Source organism: Accipiter gentilis, chromosome 7 (genome assembly GCF_929443795.1).
Source record: "Accipiter gentilis chromosome 7, bAccGen1.1, whole genome shotgun sequence".
Lineage (NCBI taxonomy): Eukaryota > Metazoa > Chordata > Aves > Accipitriformes > Accipitridae > Astur > Astur gentilis.
In genome coordinates, this window is record NC_064886.1 from 12,744,281 (window position 1) to 12,763,636 (window position 19,356).

Sequence of the window (19,356 nt, forward strand, 5' to 3'; positions counted from 1 at the left end):
CAGCTGGGCATCGGGGCTCTTCCAGCCTGGATGCAGCTGGGGACTGCCTGTGGCCAGGGGCTGTGGTTGCTGGATGGGCTCACCATGGGGCTGGACCCCTTCTCATGCCCTCGGCTGCTGGGGCTGGACCTGGGGCAATGGGAAGGGCTGGCAGGTCCCTGACATCTCAGGGGCTGCTGGCAGGGATGGGGATTCTCTGATGTCTAATAAGGGTTGTGCCCTGCTGCCCCCTTGCTCCTCTCCCTGCTCTGCTGCCCCTTCCAGGAGCTGGATATCCCAAGGGCTTTGACCCACAGATGCTGCTGTCCAGGAGGGACCAGGAGCTGCCCTGGGAAGGGGCAGGCAGAGCGGCAGCTCTGGAAGATTTGCTCTGAGCCAGCAAGGAAACCCCAGCCAGGCTGGGAACATTTGTTCCCAATTAGGATGGAGGACGCTCCTCGCTGAGCAGGCACTCTGCATTTCCCCCAGCCCTGAGCCTTTTGCCACAAAAGTGCCGGGTGCAGGATGTGACCTCATGGGTTGGGTATGGAGGGGGCAGAGACTGGGGCAGCCCATGGATTTCACCCCTGCCCGTCCTGGTGACCGTCAGAGTGTCTGTCCCAGCGTCCATCCCAGTGTCTGTCCCAGCGTCCATCCCGGCCCCGCACCCTGATGTGTCTGCCTCCAGGGCAGAGCGTTGCGTCGTGCATCACCCAGTGAACTGTACTGCTAAAAGACCGTCTCCACCGCCTGTAATTATTTCCCAGGGCGACGAATGATTAATTCTGCTCAGGAGCTGTGGCTTTCTGCAAACTCACCCGAGCAATTGTCTGGCAGGCTCCATGCCAGCCCCCCTGGGCAGAGGATGCTCCATGCCAGAGAAAGTTTGAGCGAGATCTGGTTAAAAAAAAGCCCCAACGCTGGCTCATGGGTGCTGCCGTGCTCCTGCGGGGCTGGGGTCTGCAAAGGAGGGTCCCCAGCTGCACCCTGGATCCCACTGGGTGCCTAGGGCACCGAGGTCCCAACATGTCCCTCCAGGAGCAATCTGCAAGCCATCAAATGTAAAGATGCATTCATTATCCTTGGTCACCGTGACATGGATGCAGGTAGGTAAACTGAGGCACGGCACGTGCTCTCTGTGGGACCAAGCTCGGCTGTGAGTGCCATGCTGGGAGGTTGGGTCTGGCTGCTCCCATCACCTTTTTGGGGTTGGCAAAGCCCCTGGGTCCCTCCAGCCCCTGGACGGTGCCTCCACCCACATGGTGGAGGTTTTGCATGACAAAGCGTCCGCTGGCTACCGGGACCCCTATCCGTGGCCTCCTCCCCATCCAGCTGAAGCTGCCAAATATTAGAAATAACCATCCAAAGGGCATTCCCGTACCGTGGTGGGGGGCCATGGCAGGTGGACCCCCTTCTCCAGCTGGGTCTGGGAGAGCCAGGTCTGGCTGCTCTTCCACTTCTGCTGCATTGGGTTAAATAACGTGCCTGGGTTGAGCATCCTCCTCTCCCCACGCTCGGCATCTCGTGCTGGGTTTGCCAGCTGCCAGGAGGGAGGGAAGGGGAGGGACGAAGCGCCTGCCAACACGGTAATAATTTTTTTTTTTCCTTAATTAGGGGAAGGAATAAATATAAAAGGAGGAGGGAAAGGGGAAGGAAAAAAAAAAAAGAGACGAGGACACGGACACACACAGAAGACTCCTCTTTTCTCGGTGCCTGCACTTATGCCTGGTGGAGCTCGTTCCCAGCCGTCCTGCCAACCTGCTGCCGACTGCTGCCTGCACTGCCCCGGAGAAGCCGCAGCTCAGCCCCGCACCGGGGCCCTGGGGAAGGGGAGCCCCCCCCAGTGCTGCCGTTCCCCCCACCGCGAAAAAGGGCCGCCGCGGGGTTGCCACCGCGCACCGAGCAAGGTGGGATGCGGGGAAAGCGTTGGGCTTGGCCGACGGTCAACCACGGGGTGATGCATGGTCCGACCGGGCAGCTGCCTGCTGCCGTACTGCGCTATTAATTTCAATATCTCATTTCACCTCTGCGCTGGTGGAAAGTAAGCGGAGAGCTGATCCGGTGTGGGGATGCCGAGAGCTTTCCCTGTGCTTTTCCCCATGGGATGCAGGCACAGAGGGGACAAGGCATCATCCTGCCCTGCAGCAGAGGATGCTCAAAGCTGGTGGTCCCCATGGTCCCACTTTGGAGAGGTTTGTCCTTGTCACCGACCCCCCGGGAGGACAGCATCACTCTGCAAGTTCTTTTTTTTAATGGATCAGCTTGTACCAGTGCTGGCTCTGCAGCACTGGAGGCAGAGTGGGGGCTGAAGGGGGGTTTCTTGGAAAAAGGACTTTGGTGCTGCCTGGCCGCCACAGCCTGGAACCCAGCCCGTCCTGCTGCCCAGCTGGCACTGGGGATAAGGGGGATTTTTGGGGCTGTTTCAGCAGGTGCTCGCATGGGACTCTTGTTTTGGGAGAGCTGCTGGGGTCTGGCATGGGTCTGGGGTGTCCCATCATGGGGAAGCCCTCCCCATCTGTCCTGCAGAACCTCTGTACAGGTCCTTGTCCCAAGGATGCTGCAGTCAGGGTAGCAGTGGGAAAGGGAAACTGAGGCACGGAGCTGGTCAGGGGTTTCCACAGAGATCCAGGGGTCCAGCTCCCCCCTCTCCTGCCTGGTTGCATTGCTGCTCTCCATGGGGACGTTTTCAGGGGCAAGCTGCCTTGTCCCAGATGGGCTAGGGTAGAGCCTAGGGTTTGGGGTGGCTGCAGGGCACCACTGGATCTCCCCGTCCTCCCCCGGCTTTCTCAGCTCCATCCCCGGGCTCTGCCAGTGTCCCAGTGTTGGGGACGGGAGGGGCTGGGGGAAAATAGAAACATTTTGCGGGATTTTCATGGCTTTTCTCCAGCAAGCAGCCCTAGCGTGAAGCCCAGGTCCCCTGTGGGGTGCCCCTGGCTGGGGTAGTTTGCTGCAATCCCCTTCCCCTCTCACAGCCAGAGCATTTCATCCCCGGGATGAAGGGGCTGCCCTTGAGCATCCCCTCCGAGGACCGCTTTTGGCCGAAGCCTCCTCCGTTCTCATCGTGCTGACTTCTCCCGTCTCAATTCAACCCAGAACCTGTTGCTCTTCCTTTTGGTTGCTGGAGGGGTGGGAAAAACTCCCTCTGCCCCAGTCTGGAGCCTTTTCCAGCTGCTGGGAGTTTGCATGGCAGTGTGAGGGTGATCAGGATGCTTTAGGGCTGCTCTTTGGGGAATGGGTTTAGACTGGGGAAACTGGGAGACCAGGTGATCTTGTGCTGGGAGCGAGGAGCTGCAAATCTGCTGGTGAGCACGCAGAGGGGCTGGGGAGCCCCGGCTTAGCAGGACGCATCTGAGCAGCAGTGCCAAAATCTGGGACCTCCCCATCCTCCATCCCACACTTCTCCTGTCCCATCTTGTGCCTCAGTTTCCCCACCAGAGCCCCACAGCCAGGAAAGGCAGGGATGGGTGTGCAAACCTTCACGTGTGCGTGTGACTTGCTCACCCAGCCTCACATGTCCCTGCGGGTTCCTATGGGGTCTGCTCTCACCCCCACCCTTCCGTGCGGGACTGTATCTCCCCAGGGGCCCTCACTGGGCTGCCCTGGTCCCCCTACTATGGGGGGGGGCACATCCCTGCATCCCAGCCCTGCAACAAGGAGCCTCTTTCTCCCTGCTGGAATAGGGGGGGCTGAGTGGTTCTGGCAGCCGGAGGGACCCCCCATTCTCCCCAGCTGCTTCCGGCCTTTTAAGCTCTGCCAGCCGCTGCTGCCAAGAGATTGCCAGGTGCTTCCCACTGCATCCCCTGTGCAGAGTGTGGCCCTCCCACCCCAGCCTCCTCTCAGGGGAGCCGGTGTGTCCCCTGGCACTGCCCTGCTCCGGGGACTCCCACCAAGCACGGCTGCACCCCATGCACATCCAGTGATGGGGACGGATCCTGGATGAAGGGCCAGTTTGCAGCAAGGAGGGCGAAACTGATGCGGAGGCAGCCACGTGTGTGCCGGGATGGATGTGTGTGTGGATGGGGACATCGGTGTGGCCGGCTGGCTGGGGCGGCAGTGGGGTGTCCGAAGCCCTTTGCCGGTGTGGATGGGGCTGCCCGCTTGTGCCTGGAGCGGGGCCAGACTCTGCCCGTGGCTGCTGACTCATTCTGCAGCTGAGCATCCCTGGAAAGCCAGCACTCCACTGCCTGCCCTCCCCCCGGCTCGCTGCGGGCTGGCAGGGCACCTTGTGAGCCTGGATGAGTAACTGTCACATGGAGGGGACAAGGGGGCCAGGGTGGAGAAAGACCCTCTCTGGAGATGGGAAGGAATCCGGCCCTCAGCCATCCCCTCGCAGCATCTCCTGCCTTTCACCCTGGACTGGGTGCTGTAGTTCCAAATCGCACCGGCCCCGTGTTCAAGGAACCACCTCTGAAAGCAGGGCTGAGCTCAGGGGAGAACGAAAGATCACTCCTGTCCCAAAATAGACTTCAGCTCCATTTTCCACCTGGTTTCCCACAGAAATGGAGGTTAGCCAGCCCCGCCACTTGCGTGCGTGCCTATGTCTCAGTCCGTCCCCAGCGGCTCCTGAGCTCTGAGGTCTTGGAGACAATTGAGCCCCTCAAACCGCCACCATCCCCCCCTCTCTGAGCTTTTTGGCTGCCTTTCCCTAGTCCTGCTCCCAGCTTTTCTGTCCGGACATGTGGGCTGAAAAATTTTCCATTTGTGGCAAATAGGAAAAAAAAACCCACCCAAAAATCCAACCCCAAACCCCAAATGTGATGTCTGACAGTTTCTTCCAGGGCCTTGGGGCATCGCCCATGGGCAGGGTGAAACTAGGTTTAACCCTCTCCACATCCCATTCCTGGTGCCGGCACCCTGGTCCCAGCCAGGGATGCACATGGGAAGGGAGCAGACACACGCTCACCCCAGCTTGCCCTGTTCCTGCAGAGTTTTATCACTTGAATTTCCTCTCTGGGTCTTCATGGCCGCTGCTGCTGGCCACTGCTCACGCCACCTCGGCGCCTTGGGAACGGGAAGAAAAGGCACCCGCGACAAAAGCCTTCCTTGCTTGGCCGCCCGGGGGGACGGCAGCCAGCCCCCGCGCTGGAGCCTGGCCATGGCTGCTGAGCAGGAGGGTTTTGTCCCTCACTCCAGAGCTGTGGGGCTGAATTCAAATGACCTGGCCGGAGCACAGAAAGCCCCCAGCTTGGCTCTGGCACCACCAGCCAGGTCCCGGGCAATCGGGTTTTGGCTGCCCGTGCCGAGCTCCTGCTGGGAAGGGGGGCGGTGGTTTGTGGTCTATCATTTGGCACATGATAGTCAACATCCACGGTGCTTGGTGCTAGGGGCTGTATGTCCATGGTGCGTGGTGCCAGGGGCTGTACATGCATGGTCCATGGTGCTAGGGGCTATACATGCATGGTGCTTGCTGCCAGGGACTGTATGTCCCTGGTGCACGGTGCCAGAGGCTGTACATCCATGGTTCTAGGGGCTGTACATTGATGGTGCATGGTGCTAGAGGCTGTATGTCCATGGTGCATGGTGCCAGGGGCCGTGTGTCCATGGTGCGTGGTGCCAGGGGCTCTGTGTCCATGGTGCATGGTGCTACAGGCTGTACATTCATTGTCCATGGTGGTAGGGGCTGTATGTCCACGCTGCTTGGTGCTACAGGCTGTACATTCATGGTGCATGGTACCAGGGGCTGCATGTCCATTGAGCTTGGTGCCAGGGGCTGTGCGTGCATGGTGCGTGGTGCCGGGGCTGTATTCACACCCTCACCCTGCTGCATTGGTCCCATGGGTAAACTCAGATAGCACTGTTCGCAGAGGGATGCAGGTGATGAGGACAGCCTCCCGTCAGGCTGGCCCTGGCAGCTGGTGACCTGGCCCAGAGAGTGCTGTGGAGGTGCCAAATCCGCTTCTGTGGCTGCTGAAATCAATGCAGCACAAAGAGTTCATAAATTAAAAAGCTGCTTTGAGTCTCAGGGCTGCTATGCTTCTGTGCTGGGGAACCCCATGGTGCATCCCTGGGATGGGGGGGGGGGGGGGGGGGCTGAGGAAACCCCCGGGCCCCTGAGAAGCCTCTGCAGAGGGGTGAGGGGCTACTGGGGCTGTGCTCCCCTACACCATGCAGGGGCATCTCCCCGCATCCCCAGCATCGGTCACCTCTCCAGATGGCTGCAAGAGGCCGTGGGTAGCCAGAGCCCCTCCACGACATGTCCGGCGTCCCCAGCCGTCCCCTATGCTTTTCCCCGGGGAGGGTTGTGGGCCAGTGGTGGGAGTGCTAGCCACTGGGTTCTCCTTTCAGCCACCGATCCCCAGCCTGCCGGGGAGAGCCCTTTGTGCCAGGTGGCCTTGAGAGAGGCCTGGGACATAATGGCTGCTTTGGTCGGCCCCGGTTTTCCCAGCCTGCGCGTGGGGAACCTCCGGCGTGAGCTGAATGCCAAAAAGAAGCCCTCCTGCTCCTTCCCTCCCCCTCCACCCCGTGCTTTGTGTGCCCTCGGCTGTGTCCCCTCCGCTCCCTGGCAGCTCACTGACCTCAACCCCCTCCCTGCAGCGCACACGTGCACGAGCACATGCACATGCATGTGCGCACCCGCATGTGTGCACGCTGCGACATGCGTGCAGAAGCACAAGCGCACATGTGCATGCTTTGCTTGCACACTCACCTCCCTGGCTGGGGCTTGCTGCCTCTTTCCTGCTCAACACCAGCTATTAAAAAAAAACCCTTCTGAGGTTTTTCACTGTGGCGCCTACGAACACACAGCCCCAGCTCTGGCATCGTCTCCCTGCCTGCCAAGGCCAGGGTTTGGGCTCAGATTTTCCGTGCCATTGGGGTCAGGTTGGGCTTTGCTGTCCCCAGGGGACCCGGCTCCCTGGGAAGGCTGGTGGGGCTGGATGGGACCCAGTGGCACCCAGCCAATGGTCCCAGTTGCTCGCGCTGTCTCCTTCCTCCTGTTAAACAGGGCACATTTCCTTCTCTTCACCATCCAAGGTCCATGTTACCCCGTGGCCGTGCTGGTGCTGGCCTCTCCCTCTGTGCCCTGATGCGGCATGCATCATCCCATCCCCACATACATGAGCTGGGGTCTCTCCGTGACTCTCCCCCTTGTGCAGAGAAGGGATATTTTTGATGCTTCTTTGGATTTTAAGCACAGCTGGTGTTTTTTCCTTCCCCCTTGCAGGGCAGAGTATGGCCTCAGCCCTCCTGCTGCTGCTGCTCTGGGTGTTTGCCCCCCCGGTGGTCCCGGAGGTGTTTGGCCCCGGAGATGGTACAGGTAACTCGGCATCATGGGCCACGTGTGCTGCTCCCTGCCCCATCGGTGCCCTGTGGTGGGGGTCTTGGGGTGGGGGTGGGACACCCCATGCCAGTCCTGCTCACGGCTCCTCTCTTCTCCCACCCAGAGGACCTCAAGGCTCTGCAGGTCTCCATCCCACGCCACCCAGCTCTCGATGCCGTGCTGGCAGGCGACATCACCATTCCCTGCCTCATCACCTACCTCGGCCCCCAGCCCACCGCTGGCACGGCCGGCCGCCGGGCAGTCCTGGGAACCCCCCGGGTCAAGTGGACCTTCATCTCTGAGGGCAGGGAGGTGGAGATCTTGGTAGCCCGGGGGGACAGGGTGAAGGTGAGCGAGGACTATCGCCTCCGTGCCTCCCTGCCCATCTTCCACCAGCGCTACACCAATGCCTCTCTGCTGCTCACTGAGCTGCGGCCCAACGACTCGGGGATCTACCGCTGCGACGTGCAGCACGGCATCGAGGACGGCCACGATATCCTTGATGTCAAAGTCAAAGGTACCTCAAGGTGGGGAGTGGTGGGATTTGGGGCGGTGGGGGGGATAGAAGTCCACCCTACCCAGATGCCCTTTCCTGGCTCAGCAAACCCCTCCTGCACCCAGGTGCAGATGCACCCCTCTGGGTAGGGGGGCTGCTGCAGAGGGGCACCTGGGTGCAGATGCAGCCATGCAGGTGGGAGCTGTCACAAAGCCCCTTGCTCATGCCCATGTCCACTCCCCCGCAGGAGTGGTGTTTCACTACCGGGAGGGCTCCATGCGCTATGCCTACACCTTCGCCGAGGCGCTGGAAGCTTGCGCCAGGATCGGTGCCCGCATCGCCACCCCCGAGCAGCTGTATGCTGCCTACCTCGGCGGCTACGAGCAGTGCGATGCCGGCTGGATTGCTGACCAGACCGTCAGGTGGGCACCACTGCCGCCCGGGTATCGCGCCCATCGCCTCCCCCTTCACCCCTCCACGAGTCGCCAGCCCCGCCCTGTGCTTTCCTGCCCCAGGTACCCCATCCACACGCCCCGCGAGGCCTGCTATGGAGACATGAACGGCTTCCCCGGGGTGAGGAACTACGGGGTGGTGGATCCAGAGGACATGTACGACGTGTACTGCTACGCCGAGGACCTCCCAGGTGCCTGTGGTGCCACCAGCCCCATCCTGCCCTCCCCTGCTTTTGCGGCTGTGCTAACTCGCCCCCATAACCCGTTGTAAACCCAAATGAAAAAGCCATCCTGAACCACAGTTGCTGGCTCCGGAACCTCTGAGCTCTGCAAAGCTTTGGGCACTTTGATGCACGCAAGCACAGGGACCTTCTGTGCTGCTTCCCAAAGAAGTGCTTCTGGTTTGGTTTTGCGGGGTGTGAGGCTCTCTCCCTCATAGCAGCCGGTGCCCATCTCTGGCCTCAGGGCTGACGGATGCCAAGGGTGATCTGCCCTGGGTTGGCAGCATGTCGTGGCTATAGCGCTGTGTGGTGTTTTGGGGTTTGGGCAAGCTCGCGCCGTGCTTTGCATGCACTGGGGTGCTGCATCTCCTGCAGCTCAGGCACATCCCTCCCAGCTGTGTGTGTGTGGGGGTGGCCGGTCCCTCCTTCGGACCCCAATGGGGCTCCCCGCCAGTGGCTGTGGCAGGGTTGGTCAGGGTGATGCCAGGCAGGTGGCAGGGATGCAGTGCAGGTCACTGGTGTGTGAGGTGCGATGCGCTGGGAGGGGGAGACCGGTGCGGTCGTGGGGGCTGGCACGCGGCGTGCCTTAGGGCAGCGATCTCCGGCCCTTCTGAGCATGAAGCCCCACCACAGCATCCACTGGGCTTGCAGGTCCCCTTAGAAATGATCCATACGTGGGTTGCACCGTGCAGGGCGTGGACTTGCTCCTCTGCAGTCCTTTTCATGGATGCTTTAAAGTCTCAGCTCTGTTTGCGAGGGCAGCTATCCCGCATGGCATGAGAGCTCCAGCCATGCCTGTGCTGCGCTTGTCCTGTGCATGTGCGGGAAGACCAGACACAGGCAGTGAGGCAGGCAGGGAGGCAGGCAGGACCCTTCACCTCCTGGTGCTCCTCCTCGCGGGGACCACGCTGGAGGTCCTCATCTCCAAGCCTGCTCCTGGGGTCGTGCAGAGCACGGAGGAGGTGAGGGGGCTCCCGCAGCCCATGCCCCCCTCCCCGGTTCTGACGCTCGTCTCCTTCCTCTCTTTGCAGGGGAGATCTTTTTGGAGACAGCCCCAGACAAATTCACACTGGAGGAGGCGGCGGCACGTTGCCGGGCGCTGGGTGCAGAGCTGGCAAGCACGGGGCAGCTCTACGCAGCTTGGAGCGCAGGGCTGGATGCCTGTAGTCCTGGCTGGCTGGCCGACGGCAGTGTCCGCTACCCCATCGTCACCCCCCGAGAACGCTGCGGCGGGGCCCTGCCGGGTGTCAAAACCATCTTCCTCTTCCGCAACCAGACAGGATTCCCTGATGCCCAGAGCAGATACGATGCGTACTGCTTTCGAGGTAAAGAGGGGCACCCCGCCGGCCTGCAGATGCTCCTGGGCAGGGACCAGTGTGAGGTTTCGGGAAGCCTCCGGGCAGCGGCACAGGTGCCTGGTGGGTGCGGGGTGCTGGCTCCAGCCCACCCACGTGCTGAGCGCTGGGTGCAGCAATGCTAGGATTTCCTGCAGGGTTGGGATCGCATTGGGATCCCTGCGTGCTCTCCATGCTGCAATACTGCAATAGTGCAGGGGTGTTTTGTACCGTCTCAGTCGTGCATATCAACCTACCATGGTAGGATAGGGATGCCTTGCACCACCTCCATGTTGCATGCCAATATATTGTGACAGGGGAGGGATAACTTGCATGGTCCCGATACTGCATGCCAATACGTCATGATAGAGGAGGGATGCTCTGCATGGTCTCAGTAGTACATGCTGATATATCACGACAAAGTAGGGATACCCTGCATGTCCTCAATACTGCACGCCACTATATCGCAACAGAACAGGGATGTCCTGTGTGGCACGATTGGTCTGTGTGAGCTGCGTGGGCATGGCTCCGGGATGGTTCATCCCCCAGCGGCTGCCAGCTGAGGTGGGGGCATTGCCGGGTCCCTGTGGGCTGCTGGACACAGCCTGCAAGGCTGATTTTGGGCAATATCTGACTGTGGTGAATAGGAAGCAGGACGTGCAGGCAGTGGCACTGAGCTGCCTGTGCTGCCAGGGATGGTCTGTGCACTGGCTGACGTGGGCAGTAAGCCAGGAGGGGATGAGCAAGGATGGAGGCTAGCAGACATAACAGGCACAGAGGGAGAAAGAGCCACCTGTCTGCTCCTCCTTCCCAGTACCACATCTCTGTGCATCCCCTCAGGGCCATGGGAGCTTGTGGGATGGGGATGCTCTCCCCCGGATCAACTGGATGCTGAACATCTCCGTGCCTCAGTTTCCCCATCTCTTGGCAGGGAAACCCATGGGTTAGGCAGGATGGACCCGTCCTATGAATCCGCGATCCCTGTAACCCACTAACTCCCCATGCACCTCTGCGCTCCCTGGGATGGGGATGGGGGCGTGGAGAAGGACCCCTCCCCGTGGCTGGGGGTGCCAGCATGCATCAAGGATTAGAGTTTGCTGGAGGGGGAGGAGGAGAAGGGGGGAGAGGCGCTGTCGGGAAGGGCAGGGACAAGCAGAAAATGCTGCGAGTGTAAAATTTGGCGGTGCCTGGATGCCTGCCGAAGCCACGAGCCTCGGCCGGATGGCGGCAGGGGCAGCCGGGCTGGCACATGGCTCTGGGGCCAGCACAGGTGGTGTAAATCAGCATCGCCTCGGGGAAACAGGGCTCGGGATCTGGCCTCACTGCGTGCTGCCAAGCCCCACAGCTTCTGCTGGGGCTTTTGGCTCTGCTGGCTCCAGCATCATGTGGAGAGGGCCTGATCCTGCCCCACGCTGACCCTATGTAGAGGGACAAGGGGAGGTCGAGGAGAGCTGGGTCCCCACCGGGGTGCCAGGCTGTCCCAGGGCTCCAGCCCCATGCCAGGGCAAGGGCATCTCTGCCTGCTGTGGGGCCAGGACAGGGCAGTAATATCCCACTTTCTTTCTGCCCACAGAAGGGACAAACTCTTTCCCTGAGGCTGCAGGAAAATACCAAGCCAGAGAGCCCGAGGGCTTCCAGGAGATTGTTACAGTGGCAGAAAAGCTGGAGGAGCTGCAGCTGCCCAAAGCGCAAGTGGAGATTGAGTCACGAGGGGCTATATACGCCGTCCCTTTCTTTAAGGACGCTGAGCTGGAAAAGCCGAGCCTGTCCCCCGAAGACGCACCTGGGCCAGGGGCCCGGCACCCCCCGCTAGATACCTCCGTGTCCTCAGGTCACCCAACCTCTGCCACCCCTTTCCCCATGGCCCCGGCCATTCCCGAGGCAGGCATCCCGCTTAGTTGTGGTGCAAAACCGGGGAGCTCATCCCCTGCGGAGGAGGATGGGACAACAGGGACAGTTGGGCAGTGCACAGCGGCCGGGCATGAGCCGTCCGGCACGGGTAGGTCGAGCAGCCGCTGTGGCGGTGCCAGGTCTGGGGTGCAGAGAGGAGCCGCAGGGATGGAGGTGCTGGGATTGCAAGGAGAGGTCAGAGGCACCACTGGGTGCCCAGGTCGCCCCAGCTGTCCCCATCCCTTCTGCAGAGGGGGCACCCATGGCCGGGACACCAGTGTCTTGGTGTAGGGCTGTGCACAAGTCACTGGTGTGGGGACATCTGTCTGTCCCTCCCTTGGCCAGGGTCCTGTGTGCAAGGTTGGTGCCGGACTGCAGTTTAGCAGCGCAAAGAGCTGGAGAAGGGTGCTGGCAGCCGGAGGGAGAGGAGGCCAGGCACAGCAGTTGAGGGGCTGAGCATGGCCCCTGCCACAGGGAAGCCTGTGCCGGGGCTGGGCTTGGCAGTGGCCGAGCCAGAGCTTGGTCTGCTGTGCTGGTTCAGAGGGGACAATGTCACACGGGCGCGGGGCCATTTCCATCTCCCTGTGCATCTTTGTGCTGGTGTTGTCCATTCCCCAGTTCTGCCTGCTGTGGGCAGGATCTGCGGTGCTGGTGGGCAATGCTGGTGCCTGTGGCCCTGAGATTTGGCTGGCTCCCCGGTGCCGGTGTCTCACTGCCTTTGTGCCTTGCCCTTTGCAGAGGAGGAACAGGGAGCAGCGCTGGGCAGGGACCCTGGCAGCATATCGGCAGAGGGCCTGGACAGAGGGCAAGACCGCAGCCAGCCTATGGAGCCAGATGAAGCTGCCAGCACGGAGATTCTCTCCATGGCCCCACGGGTGGGCACAGAGGAACTCACCGGTACCCCATCCCCGGTGGGGCCCACAGAAGGTGACATGGAGCCTCCTGAGGGGTTTCCCCGGCCACCCAGTCCCACCTCCTCCACACGCCACCCCGACCGCCCGTGGGATGCCATGGGGCGGCCAGCCCACACTGCCAGCCCTGGGGCACCTGGGCACCGGGTGACGTTGCCAACCAGTGCCACTTCTGCCGCCTCATCAGATAGCCGAGATTCTGGTGGGATGTCCCCACGTGGCCACAAGTCCAGCGGGGTGAGTACCCCCATCCCCGCCGCTGAAGATGCTGAGATCTCAGGAGACGTGGTGGAAAGCCCCGGGGCGTCCCCGCTGCCCCCCGCGCCCTCGCAGCCACAGGAGGAGGGAGAAGAGCAGTCGGGGGCCCTGTGGCTCCCCTCGCCCACGACCCTGGGGGACAGGAGCACTGTCCCCACGGTGGAGGTGACGGCGGTCACACCGTGGCACACGGAGGTGCCTGTCAGCATCAGCTTGCCGGCCACGGGAGGTGAGGAGGCTGTGCCGCGACCCCCGAGCACTGACCATGGGATGCCTGCTGCATCTTTGGAAGAGGAAGAGGAGGAGGAAGAGGAGGAAGACCAACCCGCTCCCTCTGTTGCTACCGTGGAGGGTTTCCTTGTAGCCGTTCCCGGAGAACCAGGTGGGACCCGCAGGGATGGCCTCACCTCTCCCCATACTGACAGTTCTGGGGTGGTCCCGGTGGGGACCCCACTGGGGGACCTGGCCCCCAGCACAGCTACCCCCCTGCCCGCCCACCCCACTGAGCGGGCCAGCATCGGGGCGGGCACCCGCTCGGCCGGGGGTCCCCGCTGTGCCACCCTCGCCCTGGGGGCAGCCCTCCTGGCTGCTGTCTGGCACTAGAGAAAGCCAACACCTTTCCTTCATGCTGTGCTTCCCTCTGTCCGTCTGTCCGTCTGTCTCTCTCCTCTCTCTCTCCTCCTCAGCTGGGTAAGGGAAGGTTACAGGTCTGGAGAAGCACATATTTGTCAAACAAATTGGTCCGAGCTCTGCATGCACTTAAATCTCTTCTACTTCTGTGAAGTGTTTTAATGACTGTTTCCATGAAAAAAAAAAAATCAAAAGAAGGCCCCAGACCCTATTCTGACTAACAGTGATACTAATAAAGGGAATTAAAAGCTTTCTAGAACAAGCATCTCGGCTAGCTCTTCCCTTCGTCCTTGCGCGTGCTGCCTCGCTCACTGCCTGCGCGCCTCTCCCACTGACGAACTAATCCCCCGGCCCGCCCTGTACCTGCGAGTCCCAGGGGAACAGGGTGATGGGACCCCGTGTGAGGTGGGGGAGTGGGGTACGGCTGTTTTGCACCCTCCGTGCGGTCCCCCCACTGGGGCTGGCTCACCCCGTGCTGCCCTGGTAGGAGGAACAAGGGCTGGAAGCTGCATGACATTAGCACAGGGGGTCTTCCTACCCCTGGAGCCATGGGGGGCACCGATGGGTTATGGGGTGCAGAGCCCCACCTAAAGCACCCTACCTTGTGCAGACCTCGATGGCCAAGCGCCCCAAAGTCCCTGAAGTCCGCCCGGGGAGCACAGATCCCCCCACCCCACCAAGCCCTGCTCCCCCTACATGGGGGCTGAGATGGGCAAGCAGTGGGTGCATGAACTGCCACGGGCGGTTGTCACCCACCCAGACCCACCCTCCAGCTACCATGCAGGGATGCTCCCAGCTCTGATGCCGCTTACAGCAGCCAAGCCCCTGCCCCCTCCGCCCTCCTGGCTCCCTGCAAGGGTGGCTGCAGCTGAGGGGATGGTGCAGGTTCCCTGTCCCCCCAGTCTGGCAGTGCCCTGCCAAGTCCTGTAGCACAGAGGATGCTCCGTGGTGGGTGGCCAGGCCTCGTGGGATGGCTGCCTTTGCTCTGGCAAGGACAGATGCTCAGAAAGAGCCGGTCGTGTGGTGTTAGGGCTCTAAATAGCTCATCCCGCTCCGTGCCTTGGTCTGCTGGGGATGAGCTGGGTGTCCCGACTGAACTGTTGGCACCTTGCTGGGAGGTGATGGTGCCTGGGGATGGGAGAGGGTGGCAGCATTGTCCTCGGCATGGCTCCACTGAGCCAAGGACCATTAAATGGGAATCATTAGGCTGAAGGGTGTCGAGGACTTTCAGGCTCTGCTCCGCCGGCGCTGGCGGCAGCCCTTAATCATGCTCTTGAGCCAGGACTGGGAGCACACGATGTGCTCTGGGCGCCTTAATGACCGTAACAGGCTGGTGGGGACATGCGGGTTGGGGACAGTGCTGGCTGAGTTATCAGCCCCTGCCAGGCTGAAGGTGACAACAGAGGGACAGGCGCAAGGCTCACCTTGCCGCCAGGCTGAGGACGTGCGGCTTGGGCATGCAGAAGGTTTTACCCTTTACATGTTCCCCTCCCAAAACACATTTGCTGCATCACTCCAGGGGAAAGCAGGGGCTGTCCCTGGGCGACAGAAGCAGGCCAGGGGCTGGCACAGCAGCAAGCCCACTGATGCAGAGGACAAGAGCATCCAGCTCACGTCCCTGTGCCCTGGGGGGAGGCCAAAGCCCCAAGTCCGGCCAACTCTGGACTGGGGCAGCTGAGCCGGGTGGACCATGGACCAAGGGCAGCATGGGCAGAGAGGGTGGCTGCAGGCATGTCACTGTGTGCCCAAGTCCTTCTCCTGCCCCAGACTTGGTGCCCTCAGTGACCAGATCAGGGACCTGATTGCTGTGGGGCTACTCACTGCAGAGATGAGGCTTTAACGATGCTGGGCACTAACGAGGTCCTCGAGCTCCCGCGGTGAGGAAGGCTGCATGTGCCTTGCAGGTGGCTGCGTCCCCAACCCCTGCCTGAACGGAGGGACCTGCATGGAGGACAGCGCCCGCCTCGCCTGCCTGTGCCTGCCGGGCTATGGAGGCAGCAGCTGTGAAAGACGTGAGTCCCCCAGGTCCCACCATGGCCGTGCTGGCTGGCCCCCGCCAAGCTCTCGCTGCAGCCTCAGCTGCTGAAGCAGTGGCCCAGGAGACATAAATGTGGGGAAATCAGGTTTTGGGGGTTTTTTGCTTGCTGGTGAGCTGGGCTCCATCACCCTGACCCTCTCCTCTCTCCCCCCTTACCCCCTTACCATGGCTCAGTGCTGGAGAAGTGCAGCCCCGGCTGGGACAGCTTCCAGGGAGCCTGCTACAAGCACTTCTCCACCCGGAGGAGCTGGGAGGATGCGGAGACCCAGTGCAGGCATTATGGGGGACACCTGGCCACCATCCTGACCCCCGAAGAGCAGGACTTCATCAATGGTACGTGGTGCTGCCCCGGACTCCGCTGCATCCTCCCCCAGACCTCTGACCACGGGACTCTCAGCATCCCTCAGCGCTGGGCTTCAAGTTTTAAACCTTAAGCCAAAAAGTGGCCGAGAGCCAAGGCAGAGCCCTATCCTGCTGTGCTGAGGAAGAGGCAGACACAGTCTAGGGAAGTCAAAGAAAATAAAGAGTAAAGGAAATAGCCGATATGATGGATTGACCAGAGTGCGGTTAGCTGCTCACCGGCCTCTTGACTAGTGAGTGGTAGGAGAATAGCGACAGACAGCAGGGTTGCTGCTGGGCTGATGACGGATGGACAGATAGATACATACATGGATAGACATGGGACCAGAGAGATAGATGTGTGACGGGTGGACAGACCAGCAGAGCATTGGACGTGTGCAAGTAAATTTGAAGGCAAAGCAATAACTTGCCTGAAAGCAGACATGGAGGGAGGGGGGGGGGGCAAATGCAGAGGAAGGCAGAGCAGGGGACAACAGCAGTGGGGACGGGGCAGAGAGCAAAGAGGCCTGAAGCGATGTGAGGGTGAAGCAGGAAGGGACAGGGAGAGACCTGGCAGGGAGTTGCAGCGACAGGCAGGGACAGGCAGGGACCTACAGGGACAGGCAGGGACCGGTTGGACCAGAAAAGGGCAGGCAAGGACTGACAGGGCCAGGCAGAGACCTGCAGGGCCAGGCAGGAACAGGCGGGACCGTGGGGACCCAGAGCTCTGCCGCCCTCTCCCGGCTAGCCCCGTCCCGCCGCTCCCGCGGGGGTGCGGGGTCCCGCTGTGTCCCCTTCGGGGCTCCCCTTGTCCCCAAATCCCAAACCTCCCCGCCCCCAGCCCAACCCCGCAGGGCTGGGGACACCCCCGCACTCACCCCCAGACCGCAATTTTCCCCAAATTCAGCCTCCAGATCCCTTGAGCCCCCTCCTGACAGGGGGTGCTGGGGGGCCTGGCTGTGCCCCCCCACCCCCACCAACACTCCCCCTGCCCCCTCAGACCAGTACAGGGAATACCAGTGGATTGGCTTGAACGACCGGACCATCGAGGGGGATTTCCAGTGGTCCGATGGGAGCCCTTTGGTAAGTCAGGCTGCCAGCCCTTGCGTGCCCCCCGGGAGAAGCTACCCCCTCCCTCCCCAGGCACCTCGTCATCCTTCTCCATCGCTTGGGAATGTGCCTGCGGGATGGGTCCAACCCTGGGACCAGGCGTTGAAGCCCCCCCTGCCAAGAGCCACTTGCCTCGGCCAGGCTGAGCATCCTCAGGGGTGCCATGGGTGAGCCAGACCCCAGGATTTGGGGTCCCAAAGCCATGCCAAGATGCATGGAGATGGGACCTCATTCCCAATGGGGGTGTCACAGCCAGGAGGCTGCAGATGGGTGTGTGCTGGTGCGCCCCCCCAGCTTAAAGTGTGTGCTGGGGTGCCCCATGCACCCTGTCCCGCCTGTCCCCCCAGCTTTACGAGAACTGGCACCCTGGGCAGCCCGACAGCTATTTTCTCTCTGGGGAGAACTGCGTGGTCATCGTGTGGCATGATGGGGGCCAGTGGAGCGACGTGCCTTGCAATTACCACCTCTCCTACACCTGCAAAATGGGGCTGGGTAAGCTGTGACCATCCCTGCCCTGGGCAGGGGTTGTGCTGAGGGGCTGGGACTGCACCCCTCTGTGACCCCGACCCCAAATTAGAGGTTTCCCACCATCCCCGCAGTGGGGAAACATGTCCTGTGTATGGGACCCTCAGCTTGTTTGGGGTTTACTGGGGAGTGGTTTGCTCCAGTTTGGGGCTCCCCATCCACGACTGACTGCAATGACCCCTTCCCCCCCTGCAGTGCAGTGCGGGCCACCCCCCGCCATCAGCAACGCCCACCCCTTCGGCAAACCAAAGCAGCGCTATGAGATCGGCTCCATCACACGGTACCAGTGCCGCCATGGCTTCGTCCCACGCCGCTCACCCATCATCCGGTGCCAGGAGGATGGGATGTGGGAGCCACCCCAGCTGGCCTGCCGCCCCGGTGAGTGCAGGGCTCCCCTTGACTCCCCCAGTCCCCTCAGCATCTGCCTTTGGGGCTTTCCCTTCACCTGGGGCTTCTTGTGTCCCCCCCAGGCCTGGCTCAGCCCCCCGACGACTGAGCGAGTCCCTGGGGCAGAAGCCACCACCTCCCCGGGCCCTGGAGCCGGTGCGGATGGGGACGGCACTGGGACACCAGCACGGATCCCGGCATGGCACAACACCTTACTGTTGGGTGTCTGCCCCCTTGTTTGTTTTATATCTGTACAAAGAAATCCTAATAACTAAAGATCCTCTCAAAAGGAACCGACAGTGACCCAAAATATAGCACAAGGGGTGTTTTGTTCCTGGAGTCACAACAGAGTCGAAATCAAAGGGGGACCGCAGGCAGGTGATGGCACTGATGTGCCAGCATCACCTCCAGCCACTTTCTCCCACTTCTGGCCCAAGGATCCTCATCCTGAGACACGCTGGTGGGGCATGACACAGGGACATCCAAGCTGTGCTGCTGTGCTGCAGCTCAGCACCCGTTCTGGGGAGCAGGAGGGCTTTTGCACTTCCCAGGAAAGGCAGAAGCTACTGCCTCAGGCTTGGAGTGGGTATGTGTCGCCCAAACCCCCTCTCTGTGCTTCTGTGGGTATTAAAACCAGTAAACAGATGGCATGGAGCAGTGGCCTGGTCATTTGGGGCAGCCCTGGCACAGAGGTGGGAAAGGGAGAGCTGCACAGCCCCAAAATGGGGAGCGTGGCAGCACCCACCAGCACCATTAAGCTGGAGAGCCCCTGGCACAGCCTGGGCACAGCAACATCCCCAGAGACCACAGAAACAGGGAGGCACCGCCCAAAGTGCCCCCACATCCCAGTGGCATTGGGGACCAGTCAGGGATCAGGCTGGGATGCTGCTCCTGGCAAACACATGGGACTTGGGGGGCACATTGTAGGTGCCAGGGGATGCTGGCATCTCCCCACACTGTTTTTCCCCCTGCACTGTGCCAGCTCCAGTGCTTTTTATAGCTCTCCCTGACTGTCGAACAGCAAAACTCAGAAACCCCTCGTGTGCAGTGCCAGGAACACTGATAACCCCTGGGACAGGGCGGCTGGGGGGGGGGCCCGCACTGGCTGTCCCCCTGCTTGAGACGGAAAGTCTTTGTCAAATTCCCCTCTTTGAGAGGCCAGACAGTCCCAGGGGGCAGAGGCCAGGCAAGAGCGTGGCTTTGCCGTGCAGCTTTACCGTCGCTTTATTAATTGAGAAGGCGAAACTCCATTAGTCACGCTCGTTAATGCCCAGCCCTCCAGTGCGCTTGCACCAGCCAGAGTCCTTGTGGCTGCGGGGAGCAAGGATGGGCCAAGGGACGCACCGGGGTTGGGGAAGGGGGGGCCTGTGGTGCTGGCTGGGGGGTCTGGATTAGACCCCCTTCCTGGCCCAGCAATGGGTCTGGCTTCTCCAGCAAGCCCCGAACACCCAACAAGCCCCAAAGCAGGCTGGGGCGTGGGGAGCAGCTCCATCAGAGGATACACCGAGCACCCAAACCCAGCTCTATC

General features: G+C 61.5%; 1 protein-coding gene across 5 annotated transcripts; it reads left to right on the forward strand.

Annotated features, from left to right (window-relative positions):
* The first annotated feature begins 1,655 nt into the window (after window positions 1-1,655).
* On the forward strand, window positions 1,656-18,437 carry BCAN (brevican). Of its 5 annotated transcripts, XM_049805114.1 has the most exons (15): window positions 1,656-1,886; window positions 7,142-7,234; window positions 7,362-7,754; window positions 7,981-8,155; window positions 8,249-8,376; window positions 9,438-9,731; window positions 11,314-11,739; window positions 12,369-12,557; window positions 12,729-13,181; window positions 15,334-15,441; window positions 15,642-15,800; window positions 16,807-16,889; window positions 17,264-17,408; window positions 17,637-17,819; window positions 17,912-18,437. In XM_049805114.1, exons 2-15 carry the CDS (start codon window positions 7,150-7,152, stop codon window positions 17,935-17,937), a joined length of 2,847 nt encoding a protein of 948 aa, XP_049661071.1. In that variant the 5' UTR covers window positions 1,656-1,886; window positions 7,142-7,149; the 3' UTR covers window positions 17,938-18,437. The 5 variants fall into 5 exon arrangements, with proteins under 5 accessions (XP_049661071.1, XP_049661069.1, XP_049661070.1 ...); XM_049805112.1 differs by having other exon boundaries at window positions 12,369-13,181; XM_049805113.1 differs by having other exon boundaries at window positions 11,314-11,571; window positions 12,369-13,181.
* Window positions 18,438-19,356: the final 919 nt, after the last annotated feature.